Source organism: Monodelphis domestica, chromosome 3, assembly GCF_027887165.1.
Source record: "Monodelphis domestica isolate mMonDom1 chromosome 3, mMonDom1.pri, whole genome shotgun sequence".
In the NCBI taxonomy this organism is placed as follows: Eukaryota; Metazoa; Chordata; class Mammalia; order Didelphimorphia; family Didelphidae; genus Monodelphis; species Monodelphis domestica.
The window spans coordinates 402120961-402133064 of NC_077229.1; the positions used below are offsets into that span (position 1 = coordinate 402120961).

The 12104-nt window shown below is 34.2% G+C and overlaps 1 protein-coding gene across 1 annotated transcript in view; it reads left to right on the forward strand.

The window, feature by feature from the left end:
• ELP2 (elongator acetyltransferase complex subunit 2) overlaps positions 1-12104 on the forward strand; it is a 56143-nt gene that overhangs the window by 19248 nt on the left and 24791 nt on the right. Inside the window, exons 9-12 of the mRNA XM_001367759.4 lie at positions 2265-2360; positions 7037-7137; positions 7464-7595; positions 10672-10821. Coding sequence (XP_001367796.2) covers positions 2265-2360; positions 7037-7137; positions 7464-7595; positions 10672-10821 — 479 coding nt within the window. The remainder of the gene's footprint in view (positions 1-2264; positions 2361-7036; positions 7138-7463; positions 7596-10671; positions 10822-12104) is intronic.

Genomic DNA, 12104 nt, shown 5'->3' on the forward strand with positions numbered 1-12104 from the left:
AATTATTTACATTTGAATAAAAGTTGATACTTGAAATATAATACTGTCACTTCATGTTTCCATCAAATTTCTTTCTCCTATCATTCTCATTTACTCTCTCTTACATAATAATAGTGTATATTCTTTTCTTCTGGTTCTGCTTTTTTCACTTTGCATTATTTTATAAAGGTTTTTTCAGGTTTCTTTTTGTATATCTCATATATGTTGGTATTGAGTCTACTATAGTATTCCATTACATTACAGTAATTCCATTACAATTTATTGAACTATTTTCCTATCATTAAACATTTAGGTTATTTTAAGCTTTTTGGAAATTATATAATGCTGCTATGATAATATCCAAACATAGCTTTTTAAAAAAATAATAATACTTTCAAGTTATATTTCTGGCTGTTTTATAACTTTTTCTTTGTTCTACCAGGTTATGCTTAATCTCACCTTCATTGCCCATATAGAGGTTTTTAAATTTTATTTTTTTTAAATTTTATTTAATCAATTAATTTTGGATATTTTTTCATGGTTACAGGAATCATGTTCTTTCCCTCCCCTCCCTCCAATCCCCTCCTGTAGCTGACATGCAATTCCACTGGGTTCCACATGTGTCATTGGTCAAGATCCATTTCCATGTCATTGGTATTTGCACTAGGGTGATTGTTTAGAGTCTACATCCCCAATCATATTCCCATCAGCCCATGTGATCAAGCAGTTGTTTTTCTTCTGTGTTTCTATTTCCACAGTTCTTCCTCTGAATGTGAATAGTGTTCACATGGAATTCCTCCAGTTCATTATTCCTTTGAGCACAATAGTATTCCATCACCAACAGATACCATGATTTGTTCAACCATTCTCTAATCGAAGGGCATCCTTTTATTTTCCAAATTTTTGCCACCACAAAGAGTGCAACTATCAATGTTTTTTGTACAAGTCTTTTTCCCTATTATCTCTTTGGGGTACAAACCCAGCAGTGCTATGACTGGATCAAAAGGCAGACAGTCTTTTAGTGCCCTTTGGGCATAGTTACAAATTGCCCTCCAGAATGGTTGGATCAATTCACAACTCCACCAGCAATGCATTAATGTCCCAATTTTGCCACATCCCCTCTAGCATTCATTATTTTCCTTTGTTGTCATGTTAGTCTATTTGCTAGGTGTGAGGTGATACCTCAGAGTTGTTTTGATGTGCACCTCTCCGATTATAAGAGATTTAGAACACTTTTTCATGTCCTTATTAATAGTTGTGATTTCTTTATCTGAAAATTGCCTATTCATGTCCCTTGCCCATTTATCAATTGGGGAATGGCTTGTTTTTTTGTACAACTGATTTAGCTCCTTCTAAATTTTAGTAATTAGACCTTTGTCAGAGGTTTTTGTTACAAAGATTTTTTCCCAATTTGTTGTTTCCCTGGAGATTATTTTAGTCCATAGCATACTTTAAAATAAATGTGGGAGGATGTTATAGATACTCTTTAAGTTTAAATTGATTTTGTTTAACATTAAAGAAATGTATATTCTCTGAGGGTTTTTCCATTAATTCTTTTGGTTTAACTTTTTAAACTACAAACTTTTTTAAAGTACAGAGAACATGTAATACTAAAGCTTGGGTTTTGTATATTGTCTCAGTTAGTTGCTGTTCCTGTGATCTTGAGCCAATTATGTTATAACTGTGGGGCAGAGTTGTCAAGGTTTTCTTTGAGATGGCAGGTGTCCCAGGGATTAAAGAAATACTTGGTACATCCATTTTGATATTTCATTAATAAGCTGGTATTAGTGTAGAAACTGGAGAAGCCCATCATCTTTGCCATGGACAGTATGGTCCACAGGTTCACAGAGAGTGAAACATGAATAAAGAATAACAAATTAGCATAGTAAGCTTAAAATTATGACTTTAGAACTTTCCTCTGATATTAACCTGATTGGATGGATAAAGATAAAACATTTAGAATATTTTGAATTTACTTAAAAATAATATATTATGTTTTTATTGAGCATGACATTATTTGCACAAATGAGTTGATTCTGATCATTCTAGTCTTTCTTAGTGGAAGAGCTTGGGTAGGGGTGTCTGTGTTTTTTTCCCCAGCCTAGCTATCATTAGACATGGAGTCCAGCCCTAGCTTTGTAGCTTACTGTGTCATAAGGTAGACCTTGGTTTCCTCATTTGTAAAACAAAATTATTAGACCAAATGTGCTCCAAGGAATCTGTGCCTTTGGGATGTCCTGGTTTCTGATTTTGTAAATAAATCATTTCATTGTCTTTTGTTATAGATGCTGAGGCAGCATATGCTGTTACCCTGGAGACAGTGTTGGCTGGTCATGAAAACTGGGTAAATGCTGTTCATTGGCAGCCTTCATTTTGCACAGGTAGGAAAGAGAAAAATAGAGATTTGCCAAATATTAAACTGACCAGATGGTTATAACAGAAAATTAATTCTTTATATGTAATTAGAAATCAACATAGGATATTTTCATGTTATGTAATCATACCTATTGGCCACATGATCTCATAACTGTCCTGTGTTATCCAGTATAACTATAGTACCAAAGGATAACTGGAACATAGTTCTAGGAACTAGGAGTATGGACTTAAGGACCTTTTAGTGTGCAAATAATTTCTGTAATGTGGGATGGCTGGGATGGGAGAACTTTGAGGGATTTTGCAAGTGAGGGGAAAAGTGAATACCAAATGAGAGCTGTAGTTTTTGGTTTTATAAACCTGTAATTTCTGGCATGCCATGGAACTAACTGGTTACCAAGTGTTCAGCTTACTCTTTTGAAGAGTTTTTGACTTTTTTCTTTTAGGGATCACAGATTTAATTTTACAGTGGAGGAAGTTGCATAAGAGAAGCTCAGTTTATAATTAATTAGCTTTACTGGGATGTGAGGCTAAATGTATTAACTTGCATTGACATGTGAACAAAAACAATACACTATTTGGTCTTGGAACAAACTGGTGCTTCTGAACTTCCTCAAAACAACTATTTCTTTATAGTCATAAAGAAAAAGCAGGCAAACAAGTGATTCTCCTATTCCCTCGCTTTCTTTCATTATATTACTAGCTGATATTTGTCAAAAATGGAGAGGTTAAAATTATTATAAACTAGTGCCAGAGACTCAAAGACTTCCTGGACAAATTAGAAGTAGGATTAGAGTTCTCCAACTAAACAGTTTCTGGGCTGATTGAGACTGCTCAAATAGCTTTAGATGCCCATTAACAATAATTCAAATTTACCCAGCATGCGTTATTGATTTTTTAAATTAAAAATTTTATTGCTATCTTTTATCTTCATATCATCTTTGTTTCCAAATTTGTCCCTCCCCTTTGAAGAGAGCCAGCCTTTATAACAAAAATTCAGTAGGAAAAAATTTTTCAATTATCTCAACCAAGCCTGTTTTTTTTTCCTTTGCTTCTATTTACTTCACTTTGCATGGGTTCATATAGGTTCATTAGTTTGTCTCCTATTTCTCTGTAGTCATCATTAATCATTTCTTAGAGCATAGTAATATTACATTATATTCATGTCTCAGTTTATTTAGCTATTTCCTAGTCAATGAGCATCTATTTTGTTTCTAGTTCTTTGCTGTTACAAAATGCTGTTTTTAATGTTTTGAGTTATGGTACAGAAGTCTTTTCCATTGCTTCTGGTCTTTCCCTCTCATACAGTATATGAGACCTGTTTTTTATAATTGAGTCCATTGGTTTATATGCCTAGGCCTGGGATCTCTGGGCTAAAGGCTGTGTATATTTTAGATACTCTCTTTGCATAATTACAAATTGCTTTCCAGAATGCTTGGACTACAGCTTTACCAAATGTATTGTTCTTATGCCTATTTTTCCACATTTCCTTTCCTCCATTATTGGCTATTGTCATATTTGCTAATTGTCTAATTTTGGGGTTATATTTCATAGTTGCATTTTTTTAAGTGGAAAGAAAGGTCTAATTTAGTGGGCAAGATCTCTCCTGACTATCAGGTTCACTTAGAATTATCATCTTTCCTTTCCTTCTTCTTTTCTTGCTTTTTTTCATTTGTATCAAGATATCTGAAACCTCACTGTCCCCTTTGGGGTAGTTTGTAGAGGTACAATGAAGTTTAACTCTTTTTTGGTTTGCTGAAATCTAGTTCTGCCATTTCTCTGATAGCTTCCATTACTTTAAAGTATTAATATTGATGTTACTGACCAAATCAGTGACCCAGTAGATAGAACTGGATGGATATTTATTTATGAGTATAAAGACAGTGTCTTCATTTGTCTTCATGGTGTCTCTCAGACATTTTGTTCCCAAAGTAGTGGAATGATGGTGTAAAGGTAAAGAAATGACCTTAATTCAGTTTCACTGGAATGATAAGGCCTGAAACTAGGTTGTATTTAAAGAAGCAGTTTTGCATAGTAGAACTAAAATGCAAGATTTAGAATCAGGAGACTTAGATTTGAATCTGGATTTGACACTTAAACGGCAAGTGATTTTGTCTGAGCCTCAGTTTACTCATCTTTCAAAAAGTACATAATATATAATAATATCCATCACAAGAATGTGGTGTGGATAGTATTTTGTACATTTTAAGGTACTTTGAAAATGTGTAGTGGTGTTGATTAAGGTAGCAAAGGGCAGAAAATTTTGGCAGTAATGGTTATGGATCACTTGAAAAAGTAATAATGCCTTGTGGAAGATAGGTACAGCATAATATCCTAATTTGAAGGGTAGTCAATTTAAGTGAAACACCTTTTTTATTTCAGGGAAGAGATGTATGTAGGAATGCAAAAGGGAAATTCAATATTAAAGAGATTAAGGACACAGAAGGAGGAAAGAATGCATATAGAAACTGTAAAAATAATGAGCAATGAATTGATTATGGATATAAACTGATTAGATACTTGGCTTGCTGTGCTTACAAAGTATCTTCAGTTTATATAAGTGAAGTGAATCTCATAAGTGAACTTCTGGACCAGGCACAATGACGCTAAGAAGACTCTTGTTATACGAAAATAAAATATTTATTGAGAATATAAGGATATAAAAGGATTTCTAACTCTAAGGGATTCTAACTCCACCCAAATAAAACTCCCTGGTTCCTCAAGGAACCGCTTCTCTTGTTTCCACAGGCTTCCTTGAGCCTTCCTGATCTGACTAATCCAAATTTTCCCTATTCTACTTTAAACTAATGCTATTATCCTTATACAAAGTATATAATTCTTAACTTTGTCTCCAAGTTATAAAAATAACAAAGGCTAGTTGGCTGGTCCTCAGCAAGAGCCAAGTTAGGACTCTGAGCCTTAGCAGACTCAGTCCAAACCAAAGACCAGGTCTTTCTTTGGTCTCTCAGAGATAAAACAATTTATGAAACAGCAATAGATAGTCACTAGTGTTTTCCAAGTTGGAAAAGGAAAATCACTTGGCTCCTTCAGGTTTTTCGCTCCTTTCCTTCTACCTCAGACAGTATGGAGAGAGAGAAAAGTAGATGCCACCTCCTCCCAGCACTCTGAGAGACCAACTACCACTCTGAGAGACCAACTCCCTCAGAGCAGCAGCCACACCCAGAGAGAGTAACTGCCACGGAAAAACTGTTACACTGTCAATATTTGAAACTGACACTGTCTCAGATCTGTTTCAATATCCAATTCTTTCTCAAACCAGCTTCTCTACATCTTATCTCTAAACTAATATAACAAGACTTAATTTCTAATATCATTCTTATAAAACAGATTCTCATGAGATTGAAAATATTAGAATTCTGGCAAAATGAAGGGAATTAAAATTTTTTTTCTAAATAAGTTAAAAAAATTTTTTTTCTCCAACATTGTTATGATTTCTCCCAATTTTGCAAATGAGCATGGTGGGTTTATTTTCTTATATATCTTCTTTCTAGCTATGTTTGTTTTTATAATTTTGCAGCATTCACTTTTTTCTTCTGTAGTTCTTTTCATTTACATTGTTTTGGTTATTGTGTATATTGTTTTCTTGTTTCTGTTTACTTCACTTTGCATCAATTTGTCCAAGTCTGTCTTTGCTTCATATTTACCTTTTTTAAATAACAGGGCAATAATCCATGACATTCATGTACCACAATTTATTTAGCTATTCCCCAATTAATGGGCATTTACATTGTTTCCAACTTTTTGCTGTCACAAAAAGTGTGTTTATAAATATTTGGTATATATTGGAAGAATTCTTTTAAAGAGAGAAAATTTCTATGTGATGACAAAAAATTGTGAGGAAAGATAGATGTAGAAACAAGTACATGTAAAAGTGAATAAGAGGAGCTAGCTCAGACTAGTTATTTTTGGTGACAAAAGATGAAATGAAATTTTCTTCAAGTGAGGGGTAAAGTGGGAGAAGATTGTTATTTCAGGGAAAGTTAAGATTTGGCATAGGCTATGAGGACTGAGTTGGCAATCTCTGTATGAAGTTTTGTTTGATGAATGTAAACTTCTAAGCCTTGTCTGCTTTCTAGAAGACTCCAACAGCATTTTGCAGCACAGATACTGGATCATAGGCTGTTGATAATGAAGATAATCCAGAATCAAAGACTGGCAAAAGGGTTGCAGCAGATTAGGGGAATCAAGGTGTCATAGATAGGACAGTTAAAGTAGCAAAGAAAAGTTAAAATGATTCTTGCCAATATCTTAAGGAATACACAACCAAGAATATTAGATTAATATCTCTGGAAAATTAGTTTTTTAATAAGACTTGTTAAACTCTAGTGCAGTGGTTCCTGGTATTTTCAGCTATCAGGACCCCTTTTAACCTCACAGTAGGTGTACCATGAGTATCCGTTGATGCTTTTAAATGAATTTGTATTTTATTTTCCACAATATCTCTATGTGTTTGAAATATAGGCATTCTATTTATTCAGTACAGAATATGTGTTTCTTTAGTATACAGAATGATACTGCTATTGGAGCTAATAGATTCAAAATGACCCTTTACAGTGATTCAGTTCACAGGCCGAGTTTAAATTTAAAGATCATCTGATATGACTTTATGTTAATTAAAATTAAGTATATTCTAGAAGCAATGATTTATTTTTTTACTCCCAAGATGGTGTGATTCAGCAGCCAATGAGATTGTTGTCTGCCTCAATGGATAAAACCATGATTCTCTGGGCTCCTGATGAAGAGTCAGGAGTATGGCTGGAGCAGGTATGTTTCATCTCCCCTACTGCTTTTTAAACTGCTTAAGGGAAGGCATTGTCTCATTTTCTCTTTATGTCCTCACCTCTGGCTCAGGCACCTTATATTTGTGTAATAAATGTTTTCTGTGTGGAATTAAATATTCATTTAGTTTAATGCAATTATTTTTTTTTATAAATTATACTTTTACATTCCTAAAAATGAATTGCTATAGCTGCAAACTTTTCCTTTTAGTAAATATGATGCAAATAATGAATTGGTTGTAATTTGCTTTTTTTAAAATTGTGAAATATGGAATATTTACTTAAAGCGCTTTTCTTTTATTGGTTGTCTAGGTCCGAGTAGGTGAAGTAGGTGGGAACACGTTGGGGTTTTATGACTGCCAGTTTAGCCCAGATGGCTCTATGATCCTCGCTCATGCTTTCCACGGAGCATTGCACCTTTGGAAGCAATATGCAGTTGAATCAGTAAGAGGATTTTCTTAGTAATTGTTTCTGATTAAATCTCTTTTGGGATCTAATAATATATGCTTTGGGTAGTGTTTTTAAAAAAATTTCCCTTTTTGGAAACAGGGTTCTTTTAAATTTGACAATCTTAATTTGATTCTTGTAGTTGTGTCCCAGCAGTTCTTAGTGTGAGACGCTGGCTTTACCATAAACAGTAACTAGGAGGCATCTTTGGAGAATGAGGACTTCCATAAAAATGAATTGCCTAGATACCTGAAATAGGTTTATTTATGCACTAAGACTTAATTTTGTTTATTATATTTGATAGAAATGTTTCTCAAAATGTTTTATTCTCTTCCTTACCTTTTTAAATGGAATGTGTTCATAAGGCAGCTGGTGGTGGCACAATGAATAGAGCACTAGGCCTGGAAGCAGGAAGACCTGAGTTCAATGTGACCTCAGACACTTGCTTAACTGTGTGACACTAAGCAAGTCACTCAGCCCTATTTGCCTTAATCCACTAAAGAATGAAATGACAAACAATCTCAAAATCATTGCCAAGAAAACTTCATGAACAGCATTGGTATGTTGTAGTTCATGGGGTTATTAGTCAAACACAACTGAACAACAACAACGTTTTATGTAATTTGACCTTTTATTTATTACTCAAGGTCATCATTATTAACATTAGTGACCATAATATGGTATTCTCAGGGGCTATTATTCCTCTTCCTAAAGTGTGTTAGCTATCTCTTCTTATACACTGGTATCCCTTGTCATCTCTGAATATTCAATTCTTAATCTGCTTCAGTCAAGACACATAAAAATATTCATATTTGTTAGGACTGTGCATAAATTAAAATTAAATAGATTCTGAATTATAGTGATATTTTTGTGGCCCAGAAGCTTTTAAAACTCATATTCTTTATCTTTTTGGTTGTGATTCACTGAAGTCTGACCTTTTAGGAAAAAAAAAGTCCTCCCTTGTTTCTGTATTTTAAGTTCTGGGTTGTTTTCTTGAACGCATTCTTTTTTGTTCATATCATTAATAGCACCACCAAGTAATGTATTTAGTCTTTGCATGTGTGTTAATCCACAAGATTTTTCATTCAGGTGTTTTGATTTTTTAAAAGTTTCTATTTTTCTCATGCTATATACTTTCCTTAAATTTAATTCCTAATCCTATTCAGCTCCTTCTGAATTGTACTTCAGTTGGTCTTTGAGAAACATTGCAAAAGATTCACTTTGTGGAATGACTGGAAACTGTAAATGACAAAAGGCATTACCAAATACTATGATTATGCCTTTAAAGAGAGATAGCAAAATTATGAGAGGAAATTTAAAGTAATGAGAACACTTTTTAAAGAGGCAAGTTAGAACTGATCTCTCCACATTACTCACATTAGAGGATACTTTGTACTTACTTATATGGTGTGTGCTATTGCTTAACTTAGTTTCAGAAGTCTTATTTTTGTAGTTTTCTTTAGAGTCAATTTATAAGCTAAATGATAAGATCCATTTTGTTAACTATGGCATTTACAAAATTTAGCAAAAAGTGCCACAGGCTCTGAAGCAATTCTAATAAAAAGAATTTGAAGAAGATTTTGGCTACTGGCAACATCATTAGAATGAGAGTATTTAACCTTATAATGCAACTTCTTTGAAAAAGGAGGCATAACACTCATGGAGATGTCTAAGCTCTCCCATTTTTGTTAGAAAATCAGTGGCATTACTTTATAGCCATACTTTATATGACTTCTATTCCTTTTGATTCTCTAAATCTCATTTTGTCACTCTTTTGTTACTTTAGTGGTTTTATGCTTATTATCATAGTCTCACTTTTATTCTTTTGCTTTTCATAATGTGCATTTGAGGAGCATCAATATGATGGAAAGGATATTAGATTAAGGATAGAGGGTCCTGGGGCAGCTAGGTGGCACAGTGGATAGAGTGCCAGGCCTGGAGTCAGAAGGACCTGGGTTCAAATTTGGCCTCTTTGTAGACACTTTGTAGCTATAAACCTGGACAAGTCACTTAACCTCAGTTGCCTAGTCCTTGGTGCTCTTCTGTCTTAGAATTGATGTGAAGACAGAAGATAAAGCTTTAAAAAAAAGTGAGAGAGAGAGAGAGAGACCTTCTCCTTAGCTCTGCTTATTAACCATGTCATTTAATTGATCTGAATGTCCATTTTTTCATCTTTAAAATGAGATTAGTTAATATCTTTTCTACTTATCTCAGATGATTTTTGCATGTTGTAGGAAGTAAGTAAGGGATAGAGTAAATTTCATGGATTAGCTTTAAGAGGAAAGGAGGAGAATTTGGATATAAGCCCTGGGAGAAGATTCTGACAAGGAGAAAAGGATCGTGGGAGTTTTTACTGGCCTTAACTGTCATTCCTGTTTTGGCTGAGCTGGAAGGAAGATCTTTGCTCTGACAGTTTTCCCTTGGAAATCCTAATCTTGTGGAAAGATTAGTGATTACTTGGTTTGAGAATTTGCCTTGGAGTATACTGCTTTTTCCCTGAAGTACAGAGACCATCTGCCCAAGATTCATCTGCCAGAAATCCACTTGGTGACAGTAAACCCCAGGGTTTGGTTATCTGGGACTCTGGGTATATCTAGGAACAACCTCAGGCTTTTTAAATAAGGGCTCAAATACATCTGTGGGTCCTTCCTCATTATCTTTTTCATAATCCATAGTAATTAGTATAGTAGGATAGTCAGAAAGCTGGGTTTTCTGGGTCTTAGTTAGAGATAAGGAGTTTAGAGTAGCTTTAGTGAATTATGTAGAGGAAGAAATAATTCACCATGAAGTGAAAGAGGTTGGGTGGAGATTAGATCTATAGTTTTAGGAACCGACCTATCATTTCCCCTTTACTCCTATTATAAAAAATAAACTTTGTTTCTAGAGCCCAAGGGGTTTTGTACTTCACTGGCCCTGAAGAGGTCCCTAGGTATGTGGTTATCATCTCCCATCCATCTAGGAAGGATTTTTATTTTAGTGCATAAATGAAAGGGCACCCAAATCCATATGGTTCTATAGAAATATACAGTGCTATCATTTGTGATATTATGTGTTATGTATTTTTTCCACATAGAAAGAATGGACTCCAGGAGTTGTGATTTCTGGGCATTTTAATAGTGTACAAGATCTAAGGTGGGATCCAGAAGGAGAATTTATCATGACTGTGAGTGCTGACCAAACAACTCGACTCTTCGCTCCATGGAGAAAAAAAGATGATTCACAGGTAAATTTTTTGTGAATTTTATATGCTAAGTAATATCAGTAAAGTCATGGAGGTTAAAAAAACGAACAAATCCTGCACATAGGTGAAAAATAACTCCTTCCTCAAAAGGATCCGAATAAAGTTAAAAAGTTTTGTTTTCTATTTATATATACACCCATCCACATGTGTGCATATGTAAATAACATATAAAACAAATATAAATTTAAAATTTCAATTACCTTGAGCTGTGTCACATATACTAAAGGCTTATTTTCCTCCTTTGATTAGCATCAGATTATGGCGTTCTGCATTCAGCTTCCATCCTATCATCTTCCTGCATTGACTTGACTGACAACAGACTGACATAATTCTTCCCATGGACCTGATCATTTCCTCTGTTTTTAGAGAAGAGTATGTAGGTAGTGGTGGTGACAGTGTTTATATAACTCCCTTAAAACCCTAGTCCTGAAAAGGGAGACAACCTTTGTAGGTTAGATCATTTGATTCTTGGTAGGATGGATGAGGCTTTACCTCTATAGTTATCAGTTCAGGAATACTTATAGATAACTTGCTAATAGGTAAATATTAGTCTCTCTAAGCATCTCCACAAATTGTGGGTAAAAAAATGTAGACCCTAATAGTTGCTAGTTCAGATGGCAATTAGAAATCTAAAATTGTGTGTCTGACCTTTTAAATGCAGTTCTTTTGCCTGGACTATATATTACTCATTACTTTGCCCATAAGGCTTCTCCTTTGGCAGATAATGTCTTAATATTCTAGGTAAATGCTTTTCCTCTCTGTTGCTCAAATAAATTTCTTTGGAAGGTCAACAGTGAGAAATAAGTCTTGTGGACTTAATAAGAGGAGCCATTGTGAGGCATCAGCAATAATTTCACTGAGTTTCCACTTCATATGTCTTATTTATTAATCTGCCTTTTTAGTTAAGAGAGAGACCTTTTCCCTCATTTGTCCACATTTTTATTGAGATATAGGGTGGAGCAGGAAAATGAGTTCAGTAATATTAGGATTTTATTCCAAACACCTGCGGATAAATATGGAAGACAGAGAACTTCACTGAAGATTCAGAAAATATAAAATTCTTTAGCTATTATACTTCAGTTGCATTACATTGTGATATTTCCTATTGCTTTGATCATTGTATAACATTCAAAGACTGTGCTGTTGTCATGAACACCAGACTGTGAAAAGCCATTCTATTGACTATATAGTTTTTATTACAGAATTTGTGATAGGGATAGAAATTGAACCTGTCATTTCAGTGATGTAGAGAACTCCACAATCCT